At 39.1% G+C, this 22239-nt stretch overlaps 1 protein-coding gene and 1 long non-coding RNA gene across 4 annotated transcripts in view; one reads left to right on the forward strand and one right to left on the reverse strand.

The window, feature by feature from the left end:
- The window catches only part of LOC117974986 (uncharacterized), a 66106-nt gene extending 53452 nt beyond the window's left edge, over nt 1-12654 (reverse strand). The window contains exon 1 of the long non-coding RNA XR_004665191.3: nt 12436-12654. This is a non-coding gene — a long non-coding RNA (uncharacterized LOC117974986). The remainder of the gene's footprint in view (nt 1-12435) is intronic.
- CCDC81 (coiled-coil domain containing 81) overlaps nt 1-22239 on the forward strand; it is a 60409-nt gene that overhangs the window by 12644 nt on the left and 25526 nt on the right. Inside the window, exons 1-5 of one of the 3 annotated variants that reach the window (XM_055093834.2) lie at nt 884-3230; nt 10725-10786; nt 12185-12341; nt 17205-17461; nt 20002-20081. In XM_055093834.2, the coding sequence (XP_054949809.2) occupies nt 12284-12341; nt 17205-17461; nt 20002-20081 (395 nt within the window). In that variant the 5' untranslated portion in view covers nt 884-3230; nt 10725-10786; nt 12185-12283. Of the gene's footprint in view, nt 1-883; nt 3231-10724; nt 10787-11735; nt 12342-17204; nt 17462-20001; nt 20082-22239 lie in introns of those variants that run through there. The other 2 variants (XM_003832979.5, XM_063608753.1) reach the window with 2 other exon arrangements.

Here is a 22239-nt window from a genome sequence, read left to right on the forward strand (position 1 = left end):
AGGGGAGGCGGGGGGGGGGACCCACTTCCCTATTCCCTGGCTCAGGCCTGGCCTGCAGTGGCTAAGTTGCCTTGACAACCAGCTGGTAATCACATCCTGCCCACGTTGGACGCCCAGAGACCCTTTTCTGGTTTTGATTAAACCAGGGGATGCATAGACAGCACAAAGTAAGTGCTCAATAAAGGTTAGGTAAAAACAACCCCTCCCACACCACCCGCTGGGATGGATCACAACCCTTTTGCCTACCTAGAGAAAAGAGATGCAGGGACCCTAAATGGCTCCTTTTGAGAGTTCATGCAAAGACGGTTGCTTTTGTTGCCTTTGACATCATGCCGTTGTATTAAGAAAATGAGATGATCATAAAAAGCTACAGGGTAAGTACTTTGGAAGGGGACCTGGCACCTTCTCAGAGAAAACTCATTAGGCTTGGTTAGTAGCAAGACAAGATCTCTTTTTAGCATCGTTTGTAGAAGAGTCACCCCAAAGTGAGGCTGAGATCTGTCTGCAAACCACAGGAGAAGAGAGGTGCTGCAGGAATGCAAACTCTTATTATTATCAAACCACTGTAACTTAGAGATGTTGCTTAGGCTTTAACCAAATGACCGCAGAAAACAAATAGGAATGGCTGCTTCTTTCTCTTCCCCTGCATCACTCCTATCTTTTCCTCTCAAATCATCCTGAAAGATGCATTGAAGATAATGGTTTAATGAATTTAAAAACATTTGCTATATTTGTAAATTTATGTATAGTCATTCAAGGAATTCTGAAACCCTGCTATATGCTGAGCACTAGTTAACTTACGGTGAACAAACATCTTGGAATTTACTGTTTAGTGGGGAAGATGCACATTAATCAAATAATCACACAAATCAATGCAAATTTACAATTTAGGTAAATGATACCTAATACTGTACCAGTATTAGGTACAGTAAGAACTTTTTTAAAAGATGATTTTTTAGGGTAGTTGTAGATTCACAGTAAATTAAGAAGGAGGGACAATATATTAGTTTATTCGTACACTGCTATGAAGATACTATCCCAGACTGGGTCATTATAAAGAAAAGAGGTTTAATTGACTCACAGTTCTTCATGGCTGGGGGAACCCTCAGGAAACTTAAAATCATGGCAGAAGGGGAAGCAGGCATGTCTTACATGACGGCAGGAGAGAGAGAGAGAGAGAAGCCCGGGGGACCAGGGGAAACTGCCATTTATAAAACTCTCAGATCTTGTGAGAAATCCCTCACCATCATGAGAACAGCATGGGGGAAACTGCTCCCAGGATCCAATCCCCTCCCACCAGGCCTCTCCCTCAACACCTAGGGATTACAATTCAAGATGAGATTTGGGTGGGGAAACAAAGCCTAACCATATCAGACAGAGATGTCCCACATACTGTCTAATCCTACACTTGGATACACTCTCCCATTGTCAACATCCCTCACCAGAGTGGTACATGTGTTACAATTGAACCTACATTGACACATCAAAATCACCCAAGGTTCATAGTTTACATTAGAGTTCTTTCTTGGTGTTGTACATTTTATGAGTTTGGACAAATGTAAAATGACATGTATCTATCATTATAGTCATATAGAGTATTTCACTCCCCTTTGTTCTGCCTATTCACCCCTACCCCTAATCCCAAAATCTGGAAACCACTGATCTTTCCACGGTCTTCATAGTTTTGCCAGTTCCAGAATGTAATATAGTTGGAATCATATAGTTTAAGCCTTTTCAGATTGGCTTCTTTCACTTAGCAATAGGCATTTAATATTCCTCCATGTCTTTTTGTGGCTTGATAGCTCATTTCTTTTTAGTTCTGAATAATATTCCATTATCTAGATGTACCACAGGTTTTTTTTTTAATCTATCCACCCACTGAAAGATGTCTTGGTTGCTTCCAAGTTTTGGCAATTATGAATAAAGCTGTTTTAAATATCTGTGTGCAGGTTTTAAAAAACTGGATATAAGTTTTCAATTCACTTGGGTAAATACCCAGGGACATAATCGCTAGATTGTATGGTAAGAGGATGTTTAGTTTTGTGAGAAACTGCCAGACTGTCTTCCAAAGGGGCTGTACCATGTTGCATTCCCAAGAGCGATGAATGAGAATTCTTGTCGCTCCATGTTATTGTCAGCATTTGTTGTTGTCAGTATTTTAGATTTTGGTCATTCTAATAGATGGTGTATTGGTATCTCATTGTTTTATTTTGCATTTTCCTGATGATAAATAATGGGGAGCACCTTTTAATATGCTTGTCATTTTTTGATGAGATATATATAAAGGGCTTTGGCTCATTTTTAAATTGAGTTTTTCTTTTCTTAGTGTTTTTAAGAGTTATTTGTATATTTTGCATGACAGTGTCTTTTGCAAATATTTTTTCCCAGTCTGTGGCTTGTCTTCTCATTCTCTTGACATTGTTTTTCACAGAGCAGAAGTTTTAAATTTTAATGAAGTCCATCTTATTATTTCTTGCTTGGATTATGCCTTTGGTGTTTTATCTAAAAAGTCATTGCTATACCCAAGATCATCTAAGTTTTGTCCTATGTTATCTTCTAGGAGTTCTGTGGTTTTGCACTTCATATTTAGGTCTATGATCCATTTTAAGTTAATTTTTGTGAAAGGTGTAAGGTCTGTGCCTAGGTTCTTTTTTTTTTTGCATGTGGATGTCCAGTTGTTCTAGCAATGTTTGTTTAGAAGACTATCTGCTCCATTGTATTGCCTTTGCCTCTTTGTCAAAGATAAGTTGACTGTATTTATATGGGTCTATTCCTGGGCTCTCTTTTGTGTCCTTTTAATCTATTTGTCTGTTCTTTTGTCAATACACACTGTCTTGATGACTCAGCTTTATTGTAAATCTTGAAGTTGGGTAGTGACAGTCCTCTGACTTGTCCCATGTGTTATCTAGATGCATATTATTTAGTCCCCATGTATTTTGGGGTTTTCCACTTATCTTTCTCTTATTCATTTCTACTTTAATCCCATTGTAATCTGACAGCAGGCATTGTATGATTTCTATCCTTTTCTATTTGTTAAGGTGTGTTTTATGGCCCAGAACATGGTCTGTCTTGGTGAATGTTCCATGTGAGCTTGAGAAGAATGTGCATTCTACTGCTGTTGGATGAACTAGTCTGTAGATATCAACTATATCCATTTGATTGATGGTGCTGTTGAGTTCAACTATGCCTTTACTAATTTTCTGCCAGCTGGATCTGTTCATTTCTGATAGGTGAGTACTGAAGTCTTCAAGTATGATAATAGATTCATTTATCTCTTCTTGCAGTTCTATTAGTTTTTGCTTAATGTCATTTGACATACTATTTTTAGGTGCATACATATTAAAAATTCTTAGGTCTTCTTGAAAAATTGACCCCTCTATTATTATGTAATGCTCTTTATTTCTGACAACTCTCCTTGATTTGAAGTCTGTTCTAAAATTAATATAGCTACCCCTGCTTTCTTTTGATTAGTATTATCATGCTGTATTTTCCTCCATCCATCTACTTTTAATCTATATGTTTTTAGATTTAGATTGGGTTTCTTTTAGACAACATATAGTTGGGTTTTGTTTTTTGGTCCACTCCAGCAATCTTTGTCTTTTAATTGGTACATTTAGCCTATGTTCAAAGTGATTACTGATATAGCTAGATTAATACCTACTGTATTTGTTATTGTTTTCTACTTTTTGCCCTTGTTTTTTGTACCCATCTTTATTTTCCACTGAGCATTTTACGATTCCATTTTCTCCTTTTTCAGCATATCAGTTATACTTTTTTTTTTTTTTTTTTTGAGACACAGTCTTGCTGTGTCACCCAGGCTGGAGTGCAGTGGTGTGATCTTGGCTCACTGCAAGCTCCGCCTCCTGGGTTCATGCCATTCTCCTGCCTCAGCCTCCCCAGTAGCTGGGACCACAGGCACCCGCCACCATGCCTGGCTAATTTTTTGTATTTTTAGTAGAGATGGGGTTTCACCGTGTTAGCCAGGATGGTCTTGATCTCCTGACCTTGTGATCCGCCCACCCCAGCCTCCCAAAGTGCTGGGATTACAGGTGTGAGCCACCGTGCCAGGCCCAGTTATACTTTCAAAAAAAATTTTAGTAGTTGCCTTAGATTACAATATATATTTACAGTCAATTCAAGTCCACTTCCAAATAACACTGTACCACTTCACAGGTAGTGTGATTGTTTTATAATAACAAAATCTTAATTCCTTCCTCCCATCCCTTGTATCATTGCTGTCATTCATTTCATTTCACTTATATATAAACATAAATATATATGATATATGCATAACCATACATAATTGAATACATTATTGCTATTACTAGACAAACTGCTATCTGCTAGGTCAGCTAAGAATAATAAAAATAGGCCAGATGCAGTGGCTCATGCTTGTAATCCCAGCACTTTAGGATGCCAAGGTGGGAGAATCGCTGGAGTCCAGGAGTCCAGGATCAGCATGGGCAATATAGTGAGACCTTGTCTGTACAAAAAATTAAAACCAAAAAAATTAGATGGACATGGTGGCACACGACTGTAGTCCCAGCTACTCAGGAGGCTGAAGTGGGAGGACTGCTTGAGAGCCTAGCAGGTGGAGGTTGCAGTGAGCCAAGACTGCACCGTTGCACTCCAGGCTGGGCAACAAAATGAGACCCTGTCTCAAAGAAAAAAAAAGTTTTTATTTTACCTTCACTTATTCCTTCTTCAATGGTCTTCCTTTTTTTTTTTTAAATGCAGATCCAAGTTTCTGACGTACATCATTTTCCTTTTTTCTGAGGAACATTTTTTAACATTTCTTGAAAAGCAGGTTTACTGGCAATTAATTCCCTTAATTTTTGTTTGTCTGAAAAATAATTTCTCCTTTGCTTTTGAAAAATAATTTTACAGGATGCAGAATTTTAGGTTGGTGTTTTCTTTTTCTCAACACTTGAAATGTCTTACGGTACTCTCTTTTTGCTTGGTTTCTGAGAAGTAGTTCAATATAATTCTCATCTTTGTTTCTCTATAGATGAGGTGTTCCTTTCCCTCTCTCTGCCCGGCTTCTTTCAGGATTTGTTTTTAGCTCTGATTTTCTGTACTTTGAAAATGATATTCCTAGGTATCTTTTTTTGGGTATTTATCCAGCTTGGTGTTATTTGAGCTTCCTGGATCTGTGGTTTCACGTCTGACATTAGAGGGAAATTCTGAGTAATTGTTTCAAGCATTTCCTCTCATATTTCTCCCTCTTCTCCTGGTATTCCCATTATGGGTACACACCTTCTGTAGTTGCCTCACAATCCTTGGATATTCTGGGTTTTTTTTTTTTCCAGTCTTTGTTCACTTTCCTTTTGAAGTTTCCTTGTCACATCTTCAAGCTCAGAGATTTTTTACTAAGTCATGTCCAGTCCACTAGTAAGCCTATCAAAGGCATTCTTCATTTCTGTTACAGTGTTTTTAGTTGCTAGCATTTATTTTTGGTTCTTTCTTAGGATTTCAATCTCTCTGCTTATGTAGCCCATCTGTTCTTGCATGCTGTCTACTATATCCGTTAGAGCCCTTAGCATATTAGCCATAGTTGTTTTAAATTGCCAGTGTGATAGTTCCAACATCCCTGCCATGTCTGGCTCTGATGGTTGCTCTGTCTCTTCATATTGTATGTTTTGCCTTTGAGTATGCCTTGTAATTTTTTCTTCATAGCTGGAAGTGATGTACTGGGTAAAAGTAACTGCTATAAATAGGCCTTTAGTAATGTAGGGGTAGAGTGTGGGGGGTGGGAAAGCATTCTATAGTCCTATGATCAGGTCTCAGTCTTTTAGTGAGCCTGTGCCTCTGGACTATGAACTTTACAAATGTTTCTCAGATTTTTCCTTTCTCCTTAGGTGGGACAGAATGGCTAAAGTGGACTGGAGTTGGTCATTTCCCTTCTCTCAGGTCAGTTAGGCTCTGATAATATCCCAGCAGGTTAGGCTCTGGTGAACTAGTTTCTTCTGAGGGCAGGTCATTAAGGACAACAGAGTACTCTGACATATTTAAAAATGGTATTTTTTTCTTCCTCCCACCTGAAGCACAAGGAGATTTTTCTCTTATATTTACCTGGATATTTGGCTGTGGGAATCTGGTTGAGCTCTGGGAAGTAAACCTTAAAATATGTGGGGACCCTCCCTCCATGACTGGGTTCCCCTGGAGGTTTTAACTCTTGGTGTTGTCCACACTGAGCCTCCAGAAATTTGTCAATTACACTTTGAGTTTTCTTACCCAGCATTGGTTCTTGATGCTGTTTCTGCATGTGAGTCTGTTTCAGGAAGCCATTCCTCCTGGTATTTGCCTTTCTGTCTCTCCAATTTTAGGGGCAGCAGTTTGTCCTGTGTCCTCCCTCATCTTATGGACCCAAGAAGAGTTGTTGATTTTTCAGTCTGGTCAACTTTTTAGTTGTTAGGATGGAGTGGTGACTTCCTTACATACAGCACCAAGAAATGGAAGTCAAATGAGAACATTTAATAGAGAGTAAGGATGGGGGTGTGTGCCAAGAATGGCTAAAGAAGGGATAATTTGAGCTGAGTTGTGAAGAATGAGTTGGAATTAAGTAGATGAAATGGATCAGAGAGGTAGAGAGTGGAAGTGAGTTGAAAATGATTTTGGCAAAGGGAATGACAGGGGCGAAAACTTATGGTGAGAGTATGATGTGATGGAGCAACTGAAAGACAGTTGACTGGCTGCTCTGTAGATGTGGGGAGGCAGTGTATTCTAAAGTAGGCTAGAGAGAAAGGAAGGGGTCAAGTAATACAGGGCCTTGTAAGTCATATTAAGGATGTTGACCTTTATGTTAAGCCTGATGGGAAGCCATTAAGTGTTTTGAGCTGGAGGTCAAGGAGAAGTTGAATTATATGATCAGTTTATATTTGGAAAAGATTACTCTGGTTGCCATGTGGGGAATGAATAGGAGGGTCAAGAATACCTATAGCAATAGTCTTGGTGAGAACAAATGGTAGCTTGGTCTAAAACTGGTAATAGTAGAAATGCAGAGGAATGCAATGAATGAGGGGCAACTTGGAGGTAAAATCTACAGATTATGGTGATGGACTGGATGTTAGGGTTGAGGGATAAGAGAAGTCTCAAGGATGACTTCTGAGTTCCTGGCTCATATAACTGAATAGATAGTGGTGCCATTCACTGAGACTGAAATCCTGGATAAAAGACAAGATTTAAGGGAAGAAAGATTGTGGTTTTGGGCAAGTTGAAGGGCCTTTGTGTGATATATAAGCAGGCAGTTGGATAAACGGGTCCAGAATCTCAAAGAGCGGGTGGCAAGGAGTCTGGGTCTGTAAATAAACATTTGGGAATCATCCTGAGTGTGGGTGTGACTGCTGAAGTGGAGAGTATAGAGTGAAAAGAGAAGCAACCTAGGACTGTACCTTGAAAAACCCTACCATTTAATGGTTGGGTGGAGGAGGATAAGCCTGCAAGGGAGACTGAAGAAATGGCCAGTTAGGAGAAAACCCAAATGAGAGTAGTAGTATAAAAGCCAAAAGGAGAGATGCTTAAACGGGGAGGGAGTGATCAATAGTGTCAGACATGGCTGAGGGCTCAGAATTAAATACGTTTATTGAATGTATTGACAAAGAGACCATTGGTGACTTCAGCAAGAGCTGAAGTCAAAGTCAAACTACTATTTATTAACTTTCACAAATTACCTATTGCAACAAGGATGAAGATAAACTTCAAACTGAGCAAAACACATAAATTAACTTTCATCAGTGTATATATTCATCATTGTATATTCCTGCTGCTTCTGTATGTTTTAGCAAAGTTTAATATTATGTAATTATAGTTCTTAGAAGGCCCTGTCATCATTTTACAGATGTGAACTGGGTAAAACTTGAGTCCATGGAAGCAGGAAGGCTGTGGGTCTTCCATGTAGCACACTGCTCTTTCCATTGCATTATGCTCTGGGAATATGTTTCTTTGTTCAAATCATCCTTTACTATTCTGCTATACTATTCCATATATCAGTATTTTAATTTTAGAAGATACGTTTTATAACATCAGGAAACATATCTGTTTTTTGACATTAATGACTTTTTCAAGCATATAGTATTGTATAATTTACAGAACAGGCATGTAGGATTTTTTTATAATGATCATATATAAGATACAGTATCCTGTTACTTGGCACAGTGTTTAAACATATGGTTTTGAGCGCATGGAATGTTAAGAATTTGAAGCCAAATGAAGGTTGAACTGAATATAGAGTATATGTCTAGGGATTAGTTCTTTATAAGAGTGATTCTTGGCATTTCAGTGTTTGATTGAAATAAGTAAGAACCCTGGCTTCCCTTAAAATATGAAAGTAGTATATCCTTCAATTTGCTCTTTAGACTTGATATTTTTCATTTTGAGATTTAATGATATCCTCTCTGACTCTTTGGGATGTCAGAAAATGTCAAATTTAGAAATTACAGTCTGTAAGCTTTCCAAATCTATTCCGATTGGATTGCAGGGGCCTAAAGCCTCCTAAGGCAAACGATATGCATAGTTTCCTTTCTCTTCAATGAGAAATAGCAAATTTTAGTTTAGAATAATTAGTTCTGCTCTTATGTAATGTTGTCTGTTAGGCTTTATGGAATAAAACAGTACAGTGGGCTTGACTATATCATCCAAATGAAGAAAGACAAAATCCTCAAATTTTCAATTAAACTCAGCTGAGTCTTTTCACTGGGGTTTGGTTGCAAACTATACACTTTCTCCTGGCTCTAATGAAATCATTTCGTCTTCAGTGTAGTTGTTTTCCTAAAATACGAGCTTTTAGAGGTGAAAGACTTTTAGAGTCATAAATTTAACAATTTTGACTTAATAACTTTGAAAGTTCTCCATGTACATCTGGATACTGAGATTTTGCATTCGTGAATTAATGAAATTTTTGGTCATGAAGAAAATTTTAATTCAGTATACAGTTAGGACTGGTTCTTAGTTCTTAGCAGCCTGTAGTAGAATTCTATGGGCTGTGGGGGTGGGGAGGAGTGGGGAACAAGGTAAGGTGGGCAGAGTAGGGGAAATGCCTGGTTATAGAAAGTGATTAACGAGGGGCAGAATCTTGGCCCTCGTGCTCATTGTAGCATGCAGCCCTAATTTTGTTAATGGGTGAGTGAGTTTCCATCACCAAACTTGTTCCCAGATAGTCATAAAAGTCATTGCTACTTCTCATCCACCAAACCTGCCCCTTTCATGGCCTATTAATAAAAATATTTATAACTGATATACCAGAATTAAAAGATTGCACTCTCCGTGCTTTAGCTAGTGGTTTAAATTGTTAGAAAAAAGATAAACCAATAAACCAATAAAACAAGCAGTTTCCAAAGTGGAAAAAGGATTGGGCTTTTGTCACCAGCTGCATCTATGTCCCTAAATGGCAAGTTTGTTAATGTCACTGTTCTTGATTTTTTATTTTGAGAATTAAAACGTAACACTCTTGATTTGCAAAGAGTTCTTAACTGGAAAGTATCTTTGATAAACACATGGTTAGGTCTGGAAGGGCGATGTTAACACAGATATAATTTTCTAGACTTTGAAATATTAGTCATACTACAGTATAGGTTCATATCATACATTAACACTTTCATTATTGGCAACTACCTATTTTTCTACCACACTTGTTTGGAACACAGCTCAGAACAAGAAGATAAACTTGGAAGGCTTTCCTCCAGTCAATCAAAATTGATAGTGCCAAGTGTATGCATTAATTCAAAGTAAAGCTCCTTGTCCTACTCAAATGTGTGTTTTTAAAAAATTATTATTTTAGGCTGGGCATGGTGGCTCATGCCTGTAATCCCAGCACTTTGGGAGGCCGAGGCGGGTGGATCACCTGAGGTCAGGAGTTGGAGACCAGCCTGGCCAACATGGTGAAACCCTGTCTCTACTAAAAGTACAATTAGCCAGGCATGGTGGCTGGCGCCTGTAATCTCAGCTACTCGGGAGGCTGAGGCAGGAGACTCGTTTGAACCCGGGAGGCGGAGGTTGCAGTGAGCCGAGATCACGCCACTGCACTCCAGCCTGGGTGACAGAGTGATACCCTGTCTCAAAAAAAAAAAGTTATTTTAGACATACTATTAGTATTTGTTATTTCCAGAACACAGTAGATAAGAAGCGATGAATTATGACTGGTCCAGGAGCCCACAGAGTACTAGTAGAGCAAGTGACAGCTGGTAGCTTAGCAGTGAAAAATGAGAATAAAATGCAGATTTGAGGATTTAGCAAAAATAGAAGTGTAGGAAAAGTTAATGTACACACAACAGCCTTTCACGCCTTAGTGGCCTTTTGCCTTATTCCTGTGTTATGGAATGGTGTGAGAATGAACGTTCTTATTAATCAGATGGCACAACAGAATAGACACCCGATAAACGGTTGCTGGGTCATTAAGAAAAGGTTGGGTTATACTTGATTAACTCTCTTTACAGAATAAAGAAAAGGGTGTGACAGAGTTCCCTTTGCTGTAGAAATATTTTCTTTAAAAATGTATTATTATTATTATTATTTTAAATCACATCTTCTGAACTTAAGGGAGTAAGCCTTAGTTACCAAGAAAATTAACTTTTGGGAATGGCCTTGTTTTTTGTTAATTCTAAATTAATCAGGAATTAATGTCATTTGCTTCCACATTTCATATTTACATTTTTATTTATTAGCACTAAGATACTGTCACATGGGTGCGCATATAAATTGAATAATTTCTGGTTACTTTTGAATTTCAGAAGTCTCTATTATCTGGGGGAATGTATCAGAATTTGTGAGACGGCAGTTAACCCTGCACAAGGTAAGATTTATTAATTTATTAATTTATTAATAAATTAATTTATTAATTTTAATGTAGGCATCTAAAGGATCCTTCCTTCATAGTCTTATATAATGTTGCTGGGAGCAGGGCAGTAGACTTTAGAGCCATCCTGTTTAACTTTCAGTCCTATGTTTTTTGATGCTCATATTCGGACTTGTGGGTAATAGATTTAACAAACATGAATTTTATTTTTAGGTAATGAATTTGTAAGTTCTGCTCTTCTAGTGTTACAGAGTGTAGTGCTGATCAGCCTGGGTGTGTGTAAGGAAACTAGATGAGTTCTGTTTGTCTGTGATCTGATAGTTCCTGGCATAGCTATAGAAGGATATAACGCTTCTTGTCTTGCCTCCTTGCAGGGAATGGATTTTAATTGAAATAGAAGACTTGCCAAAATGAGAAACTTTGCCTAGGGCTGGACTGTTCCCTCCTGTTAAGTCTTGGGTTTAGATGCCATAGAACTGGACGGAGATTTGGGGATGAGCTTGGGGGAAGCTGGGAAGTTGTGGAACTTTTATACCCCATTCAGAGGTCCTACTATGAGAGCTCTTGGGCAGAATTCATACTTCAAATTTATTTTGTTTTGTTTGAGAATTTGAATTTGTTATCAGCACTTAAACTTGGGAAAAATTATATAATGTTCTGGATTTTTTCCCTCCCTTTCATTGAAAAATCAGCAGATCTAACAGCACTAGTCTTCCATTGCTACGTGGTGACACATTTGGAGCTCAAGATGTGCTCTCCCCTTTAGACGGGGTGTGCAGTCCATAGCCATCACATTCCCTGGCTGGCTACTTTCACTCTCTTGCTTTCTTTTTTGGCTCCTGTAGGCATTTGAGTTCGTAGTCCTTGATGAATGATATCTCCAGGGAGACAGAAACCCAGTATGAGAGGCAAAAACATTTGCTTCTACTCATCAGCCAGGATCACCACACTGCAGCATATGATTTGGATGCTGGTCGTCTGCTGTGGCAGACATAAAATCTAAAAGTAGGAATGAGAAAGCAGAGATTCTCATGCCCTCTTAAATTCCTCTAATGGCAGATGATTAAAATTTAAAATGTCACACAATTTAGGACAGGAGTAATCTGGGTTAAAGATTAAAAGATGCTATGGCATTCACACCAATTTCTTAGCCTTTTGATGATACAGAGATGAGCGATCTGATGTCTGCAAATCATCATGGACCAATGTATTATATTTTGTACTAAGCTTATTTGAAAACTTAGAATTATAAAATGCTATAGCTCTGAAGAGTCCTAGAGATCACTGAATTTTTAAGGCCTAAGCTTACTTCTCTTTGTGTTTTTTAGATAATAATATTAAGGATTATTTTTTCTTCACTCCTTCAGTGAATTCTGTTTTTTTTTTTCCTTTCAGGGGGTTCAGATTCCAGCATTTGGAACTTTCACTTTCATAAGACAAAAGCTTGAGGTGGGAAACAACAAATTTATCTTAATCCAGAGGCCTGTGTTTATCATGGCGGAGAAGCTAGTGCAGATCCATGGACTCAAACAAAACAAAGTATATACTCCTGGTAAATAATTCTGATATGTAGGATTTTCCCAGAAGGTTACTGTCCTGGGGATAAAAAATGAGAGGGCAAAGCGTAGCCAGTGCTGCTGTCTTACCTTCTGATTTGAGGAACTCACTTTTCACAAGGTGCTTTTGGCAGAGGGAGGGGCCAAAGTGGAAAAATAATAGAGTCTTCCTGAAGGCCATTTTAAACCCCAGTAACCTAAGAGGAAGGAGTGAAAAAACCTGATGTAATGTAAAGGAAAATTTATGTAAAAGCCACACCACAGAGCTGTAAGCCCTTTATTTCAGATCCTAAGAAATTAAAAGTGGTTATAAAGAAGAGAAAGTTAATTAGGATCTCTGGTTGGGAGAACTACAGTCAGTATCAGCTGTCAAAAAGATAACTGTCTTTCTATCATATGTATAATCCAAATCATTAAAATTTAAAAGTTAGAAGCTGAATAATTCTATAAAGACTTAATGCATACCTTATATACCTTTCGCATACCCTAAAGCCAACCTCCCTCCCTCCCTCCCTCCTTCCTTCCTTCCTTCCTTCCTTCCTTCCTTCCTTCCTTTCTTCAAATATTTATTGAGAGCCAACTATGTGTCAGACCTTGTTCCAGGTGCTTGAGATACAGTGGTAAACAAAATAGGCATAATCCTTGCCACAGACCGCTTCCATCCAGCTTTAGTGTGTGGGCTTCGTAACACCTCCCTTGGTTACTTAGCAGCCTTTGGGTGCATACTTCCTGATTCCTGGCTGTGTTCCTTTCGACCTTCCTGATTGTCCCCACCCCCAGCATCAGACTCACTCCTGGATAAATGGAGACAATCTATCTCCGATGGCAACAGGTGAAAAGGCTGAAACTGTCCTCTAAGATAATGTTCCTGAAAGTTAATTTTCAGAGTCACTTGAGTAACTTTCTACTTTCAAAAGAATGATATATTAGAAAAACAAATGTCAACAAACCATACTTAGAATTTCTTAGGTAAATATTCAGTATGGTGGGCTTGATGAACTTTTCAGCTATTTTTACCTAGAGGTTTTTTTTTCTTTTCTTTGTTTCTCCCTTTCATGGGAACAAAAAGAAATACCTAGAGTTTTATGTCAGAAGAAATATATCCTATTTCATCAAAAACCTATCAAAGAAAATGAAAATAAAGCTAACATTTTTGCAAAAACATCTGTGCATTAAAATTAAAGCTCATTTTCTATCTTGGATCTTGTACTGTAGTCCAAAAAAGTAGTTTAGATCTAAAATTATATTTTTTACTGGGTGAGGCAATTTCAGAATTAGGCATATATGACTGAATTAGTTCAAAAGAATAATTCTAGGCCGGACATGGTGGCACATGCAATGGTGGCACATGCTTGCAATCCCAGAATTTTGGAGGCTAAGGAGGGAGGATCACTTGAGGCCAGAAGTTCTAGACCAGCCTTGGCAACATAGCAAGCTCCTGCCTCTACAAAAAATTATTTAAAAAAACTTAGACGGGCATGATGGTTCACACCACCAGTCCCAACTACTTGGGAGGCTGAGGCAAGAGGATCACTTCAGCCCAGGAGTTGAAGGCTGCAAAATAATAATAATAATAATAAGATAAATAAGGAAATAAATAAAAATTTAAAACCCCCAAAGAAAAATTTCTGTCTACAGTTTAGCTTTGGGGTTATGATTCTTCATCATTAATTAACTAGGTAACTGTATTAGTCTGTTCTCACACTGTTATAAATAACTACCTAAGACTGGGTAATTTATGAAGAAAAGAGGCTTAATTGACTCATAGTTCTGCAGGCTTAACAGGAAGCATGGCTAAGAGGCCTCAGGAAACTTACAATCATGGCAGAAGGCAAAGGGGAAGCAAGCACATCTTACCATGGCAGAGCAGGAGAGAGCAAGCATGAAATGGGGAGGCACCACACACTTTTAAACCATGAGATCTCATGAGAACTCACTCACTATTATGAGAACAGCAAGGGGGAAACTCACTCCCATGACCCAATCACCTCCCACCAGGCCCCTCCTCCAATTAGACATGAGATTTGGGCAGGGACACAAATCCAGACCACATCAGTAACTAATCAAACATTTTATAGTGGTTTTTAAATATTAGTAAGACATAGTTCTTTTAAATCTAGCATAGATAATTAATATATAAGAAATGGGTTAGGTGCGATGGCTCATGCCTGTAATCCCAGCACTTTCGGAGGCTGAGGCAGGCGGATCACAAGGTCAAGAGATCGAGACCATCCTGGCCAACATGGTGAAACCCCATCTCTACTAAAAATACAAAAAACTAGCTGGGCGTGGTGGTGCATGCCTGTAGTCCCAGCTACTCAGGAGGCTAAGGCAGGAGAATTGCTTGAACCCCGGAGGCGGAGGTTGCAATGGGCTGAGATTGCGCCACTGCACTCCAGCCTGGTGACAGAGTGAGACTCCATCTCAAGGAAAAAAGAAAAAAAATATGATGAAACATGATTAAGTGCTATGAAAGCCAAATTGATCAGAACTGGATCAAATGCTATGACGCCCAGAGGACAGCATGCCTAACTCTGCTTTAGGAAGATGACATGTGAAGAGGTCTTAAAGGATGATAGGACTCTGTGATCAGAGAATCTGTTGGAAGATATTTCAGGAACAATATGAACAAGTCAAGAATATGGAATGAAGCCTGTTAAGGAAGTAACGGGTACTTCCGTATGGCTGAGGCATATGATTGTGGAGGCAGGCAGAGGAAGATAAGATGAAAATGGTAGGTAAGGACCAATTGTGAGGGGTCTTATATGGTGTGATCAGACTTTAGAATTCATCCTGTAGGCACTGAGGAGCCATTGAAAGTTTTTGAGCAGGGAATTATCTGTACAGATAGGATTAGTTTAGACAGATACTCTTTCAGTTACAGTAGTTTGGTAAAATGCAGTAAAAGCCTGAACGAAGACAGTGATCAGGAGGGGAAATGAGGGTATCTACTCATGAGATATTACTCATGAGACATTTCAGATGTAGAATTGTTAGGGCTTAAGCTGAGAGTGGTGGGTAGGAAGAGGAAGGAAGGCGTTTAGTATGACTCAGATTTCTTGGTTGGAGAACAGATGGATGCTCATGCTATCAATTACCTTTATAGAGAATGAAGGGGAAAGGTGGATTTCGGTGGTGGCTAAAATAGTGAATTTGCTTTTGCACATGCTGAATTTGAGATACATGTGGGGATATTTAGGTAGAGGTGATACCAGAGCTTAAGAGAAGAGTGGAGACTAGAGATCAAGATTTGGATGTTTACCTAGGAGAGAATATATACTCAGCAGAAGACATAAACAAGGACAAAATCCTATAAAACAAATAAACAAACCTCAGTATCTTATAAGAAGTAGAAGAGGAGGGAAGCCAGCAAAGGGGGCCAAGGAGTCAAACTATCCATTGACTTGACAATCTATGAGATGATAGTGTCCTAACTCAGATAAGTGATCTGAAAGACAGATTGCAGAGAGGCAGTGGGCAAATGGGAGGGGAAAATCCAGAGGCAGGCAAGACAGCCTTCTTTTTAGGAAATGTGTATTTTTTTAAAAATGGAGGGTGGTGGTTAGAATTATTGTTAAATTGTGCAGGAGACAGCAGGCTGATGCAGTGAAGCTCAGGTCTTGTTAATTTTCATTTTAGCAGTGGTGGACATTTGAAAGGATATAACTCATGCTTACTGAGTGAATGTTTAGAATATTCTCATCTTCTCTATGTCCTCTTTATCAGTGGACCTTGTTGTTGTCTCTCCTGACTTTGTCATCTTGATCTTCTTTGCTATTTACCCTTTTTCTGACTCGTGAACCTTGTATTGCTCCTACATCTGTTCTAGTTGGATAGACCCTGTGCTTCTTTCAAGCTAGATATAATCGTATTCCTTTGTAGTGTCATATATGGGCTCATTAGAGAGGAAAAGCTTTCTGTGAGTCATTTAGTCTGATACCCTTGTATAAGACCCTATTTCATTTAAATGATAACTTCTAGTGAAGATGGGTATCTTTTCAAAATATTTAACACTTGTAGGTATTTGTAATCATGTAAAAATGGCATGATAACTGGAGGAGATAGGCAAATGTATCAGTTCATTCTTGCATTGCTATAAAGAAATACCTGAGACTGGGTAATTTATAAAGAAAAGAGGTTTAATTGACCCATGGTTCCACAGGCTGTACAGAAGTATGGCTGGGGAGGCCTCAGGAAACTTACAATCATGGCAGAAGGTGCAGGGGAAGCAGTCATGTCTTACAAGGCTGGAGCAGGAGTAAGAGGGAGGATGGAGGGAGGTGCTACACACTTTTAAACAGCCAGATTTCATGATAGCTCACTCATTATCATGAGGACAGCACCCAGGGGGATGGTGTTAAACCATACATGAAGGATCCACCCCCATGATCCAATCACCTCCCAATAGGCCCCACCTCCAACACTGGGGAATACAATTCAACATGAGATTTGGGTGGGGACACAGATCCAAACCATATCAGCAAATATTGCTGCAGTATGTCCTAAAAGATAAGGGGGATGAAAACTTTAGGAAACCCTCTGAGGAAGAGAATCAGTTGGTTATTATATGTTTCCTAGAGAAAATCAAAAGCTTGTCTACAGTGTTATTTAGAAAGCTAATTGTTCTTATTTTGAGCATTGAACCTTATACTTTTAGAGAAAATTGTACTGATTAATATGTTAGTAACTACTTAATTGTCTGCAGTAATAATATTACATTGGGTACAACTAAAAGCTTCATCCAGAAGATTCTATTTTAGGGTATTGAGAATCAGATAATTATTTGTGAGTGTGTATGATATGTCCTTACGGTAATCACCACTTTCTTTCTCCCACCCCAACTGTCTTTTCTCCTTTAGGTGATATCCCAATTGTTCCACTTAATTTTGTCATGATATCCCTGGAGGGTCCATTTAACAGAGATGTAGTGGAAGGATGTGTGAAGGAGACGTTGCTTTTTTTATCGCGTTCCATTTCCATGAAACAAAATGTGGAGTTTACATTCAAAGGAATTGGGGTCCTCATGATCAGAGACAGCAAAGTGAAGATGAGGTTTTATAAAGACTTCCTTTGTACCATGGATGGAAGTGGGGCTTTGGCAAAGGCCCTAGCAAATGTAAATTAATATTTTCCTTCTCCTAAGTCTTCTCCTAATTGTGGTTCTGACTCATCTATAGGTGTGTTGTAATTAAGAAAAATGAAGGTTGACATATTTTGAGTGACAGTTACCTGAAGTACATGGAAGTGCTTGTTTATACTTGATTAACTCTTTGACAAAAAAGATCAGGAAGGCAAAGGAACATTAAGAGTCAAAGTCAATTGGGGGATATAAATAGTAATGGAAACTCTTAGAATTCTGAACATTTTATAGTACCTTATAGGTTTTTTGTTTGTTTTTTGAGACAGAGTCTCACTCCGTCACCCAGGCTGGAGTGCAGTGGCACGATGTTGGCTCACTGCAACCTCCACATGCCGGGTTTGAGTGATTCTCCTGCCTCAGCCTCTCAAGTACCTGGAATTACAGGTGCGCGCCACCATGCCCAGCTAATTTTTGTATTTTTAGTAGAGACAAAGTTTCACCATGTTGGCCAGGCTGGTCTCGAACTCCTGGTCTCAAGTGATCTGCCTGCCTTGACCTCCCAAAGTGCTGAGATTATAGGCATGAGCCCCCATGCCTGGCGTATGGTTTAAAAACTTCTTCCACATGTATTATTTCATTTGAGCCTCAAAATAGTAAACAAGCAGCATTATTATCATCCTAATTTTACAATTGAGAAAAGTAGGGGCTCAGAGAGGCTATGTGGGAATCCCAAGGTGAACTAGAACTGGAATTCAAGCCCAGACTTCCTAACCACTTGGTTTTTGCTGGTTCTACTATTTTATTTTTTAATGTTGGTTCTACTATTTTATTTTAATGAAAGTTCTATAACAAAATCTAATTTGAGTCATGGAGTTTTTGAATCTTTAGCTTTTAATTTGCCATGTTGTAGAAGAAATTTCCTAATTGGCATCATTATTGTCAACCATTAAGTAGCTGGTGTGACCTTCATGCTAAGTTGGATACAGCAGAGTTTAAACAAATGAAATAGTCAATCTACCAGACTTACTGAATACTTAGTGTGCCTCAGGTACTCCTCTGGAAACTAACAAAGTAGACATGAATGAATTGAATTATTATGGAATGTTATATAATCCTATATCCCATAAAGCCAAACTCTGATTTTTTTAATGAAAAGGCTATTAATATCATCTCAGTCTACCCATTTCTCCTTTTATGAAGCTTCGGGATGGGGATTTAGGAAATGAAATTGTGCATAATGAAACTCCTGGTGTTTTCTACACAATCTGGTTTCATACAGGATTGCTAAGAGGATTGCCAACCCTGTGTGTGGAAAGTGGGAAACACATGCAGGAAAAACCCTTGCTTTTCCATGAAAACACAAGGCAAGATTTGCAAGTCCATCAGCAAGGCCAAAGTGGCTAGCTCATCTCTAACCCTCAGGGATTCTGCTGAACTTTGTAGCTTCAATATGTGTTTAAAAGAGAAGACAGCATTTTCCTTGACCTGCTGAACTGTAAAGCACATCTTTTACAGAACGTTTTCCAAAAGAACTAGTCCTGAAAAATACTCTATGAGAAAAGGGTTTGGAGGTCAAAGCTGACTGAAAACTGCTGATCGAATCAATCACCCTCATGGACAGAGGGACAGAGCACATCAGCAAGTTAAAGGAGCTGAGAAGTCTGGCTGGAAAGCAGTCAGTTTAACTGCCTGAATGTATTTAATCATGGAATTCTAGGTTAATCCAATATCTCATTAGCTCTGTAAGACATATTTTGGAAAACTGCTGTGAAGTGGTGTGAGTGAGAGTTTATTCCCAAATGACCCGTAACTTAAAACTGTCTTGTAGAGTAGTCCCCTTGGAAAGCTGTGTGCTTCTTTCAGTAATGCTGCTTTTATTAGAAATATTTTCTATACTTCTTTTTGGGAATTCACTTCAAAGGCTTTTGTAAGTGATAGCATTCATGCAAAAATGATAATTTTATATATTATTCTACAGTAAAAATGTGACAATGTGACTATTATGTTTACAGTTACATGAGAATTAAAATAGTCATTTGTTCAGTATTTACTATGTGCTAGCTACTTACACAGAGGACCTCATGGAAGTGCTATTAGATCCTTTTATTATCCCCAGAAGCCTAGTGCTTAAGGCCACATGCCTGTTAGCAGTGTGGGGATTTGAACATGAGCCCACCTGACTCGAAAGCTTTTCTCTTAATTGCCTAATTTTAGTTATTTGGGTCAAGAGTGGAATTAGACAGCTTGCTCACTTTCCAGATATTTTTACAAAGTCTGCTATCTTCTTAAAGACATCTAAAAGAATCTGTCAACTCTGAAGGCAATTCCCTAAAAGGAAATGGTTTGAGAAAAGGCAACACCGAAAGAATTGCTGTGCAGCTACCCAGGGTGATTGCTCTGATGAATGAGATCATTCCTCATTGGATTTTTAAGCTCTGGACTTATAAGCACTTAACATAAACAACAACAAGAAAAGTATCGTGGTAGCCTTGCCTATGAGACAGCCTGCAGTTTTTAATTTGTCTGAGTCCTGGACCTCAGCCTAGATGTAACCTTGCTCTGTTGCTGTCCTCTAGAGGCCTGGCACTGTGGACTCGGTGTTATCTAGCAGAGAGGCCTTGAGGAAGTGGCCCAGCAGTGTGCTTGTGTTTCCAAGGTGAGTGCTTTGCTTCACGGGTTCCTCTAGGCACTAGCACTCCTTGCTGATCTGCTGATCTCATTGGGCAGTGTTTCTCAATGTTTTGTAGCTCATGTTCCTTTTAATGTATTCTCTCTGTCTGTCTCTCCCTCTCTAAATGCACCAACAAAGAAGAGTTTATTGCATACACTTTCTGTAGTTAAGTTAAATAACAATGGACATTTATTCTTTTTTATCCCCCCTCACCGAGACAGAGTCTTGCTCTGTCACCCAGGCTGGAGTGCAGTGGCACGATTTCTGCTCACTGCAACCTCGGTCTCCTGGGTTCAAGCAATTCTCTCCTGCCTCAGCCTTTGGAGTAGCTGAGATTACAGGCGCACGCCACCACGCCTGGCTAATTTTTGTACTTTTAGTAGAGATGAGGTTTCACCATATAGGCCAGGCTGGTCTCGAACTCCTGGTCTCAAGTGATCCATCCGCCTCGGCCTCCCAAAGTGCTGAAATTACAGGCGTGAGCCACCAGGCATGGCCCATTTACTCTTTTTTAAAACTACCCTTGGCTCCTGGAAATTCTGATACTACCTTCCATTAACCTTAGTCCCTGCAGTATTAGTAAAACTCTTCTCACCTGCTGAACTTTCCATTACTTTGTACCACTTCTTCTGCCCTAGCTGCTGCTTCTTCCTTCAGTTCAGCCCATTTCCTGTCCCTGCTCGGATTTTTACCACTAAACGGGTTAAACAGATAAGTTAGAATAAGGAAACAGCTTTACTCCATGAGCACAGTGGTTGTTACTGGTGGTTGCATATTACTGTATTTAATCTTCACGACAACCATGTGACTTATGTATTATAATTCTCCATTTTATCATGATACAAAATTAATTTTAATTTTTTTCTTTTACATGAATGAAGCAACATGGTGCACTATTGAGAACACTGGAGTAGGAGTCAGGAGACTTTAGTTTTATTTCCAGTTTGGCCATCACTTATTCATTGTGTGCCCTTAATTATGTTAATAATCTTAATTGCTGTGCCATTAACCACTGTGCATTTCAGGTGGAGGAAGTTTGGGGAATAACAACTAGCTTCCTAAAGCATTATTACTTTAGGAAGTATGAGTAAAGTATAAAAGTATGAGAATTTCTGAGATGTTTTGAGTGTGACATTCTCTTGTTTGTTGCTTTGGAACAACCCCCTCCCGGAAGAGCTGTATGACACATACCTCAGAAGATTCAGTGTGAAGTCCAGAGTAAGCCTTAGAGGTTGTTTTCCAACTGCCTCATCTTGCACACGAAATGGCCGTGCAATTAATAAGCAGCCAAGCTTATAGAAATAAAACCATGGCTCCTGGTCCAGTGTTCTTTCCATTGCACCATATTGCCTTACTCACTAAAAATAAATCAGTGGATTGAAAAGAATTTTATTTTGATGGTTTCGGAAGGCAAACGTGGCTGTTCCCTTTGACATATTTTGGCTTAGGCACTCCAGGAGGGAAATAATTATAGTGGGTCAAAGAACAGAGATGGAGTCTCCATCAAGTCAAGGGCCTAGAAATGGACATGGGGACTTAAATACTCAAAACAATTGTTGGTGTTTTATTTATGTGACATTTGGCCCCTGAATTGACTGAAGGTACCCCCACCCCCTACTCCAACCTAGTACTCCATACCTGAGGCCAAAGAAATCCTACAACTACACACACCAACTGAACATCCCCCTTCCTCCCTGCTGCAAATTGTAGCTTTGTAAGTCCTTCACTTTTGCCTGGGGAGAGAATGATGAAGTGAAGTGGCAAAGGAGGGAGAAGACAAATGGTTATTTTGGGGCATACTCTACCAGGCTATGAATCTTTGCCTTCAAGCTATCCAACAACCTTTTTTCCACTGTATCACCCCATAGCATCTAGTTAAAGAACTAGGATATAAAAATTCAAATTGAAACAAAAACCAATAACCTAAATAAAGGACTTCAAGGCAATTTCTCCATATGCAAGCTGCTTTGAGACTATGGTATAGAGGGAAAGGCCTTGGTCAGCTTCCAGAGAGCCTTGGAGAAAATTAATCTATGATATGTACTCAGCACATCAGAGCACTCACCCCTTGAAGAAAGTGGGCTTATTTCAGAATCAGCCAGCTGGCTCGGTTGCTTCCAGAACTTGAGAGTTCACACAGTTA

The sequence above is a fragment of the Pan paniscus genome, chromosome 9, assembly GCF_029289425.2.
Source record: "Pan paniscus chromosome 9, NHGRI_mPanPan1-v2.0_pri, whole genome shotgun sequence".
NCBI lineage: Eukaryota > Metazoa > Chordata > Mammalia > Primates > Hominidae > Pan > Pan paniscus.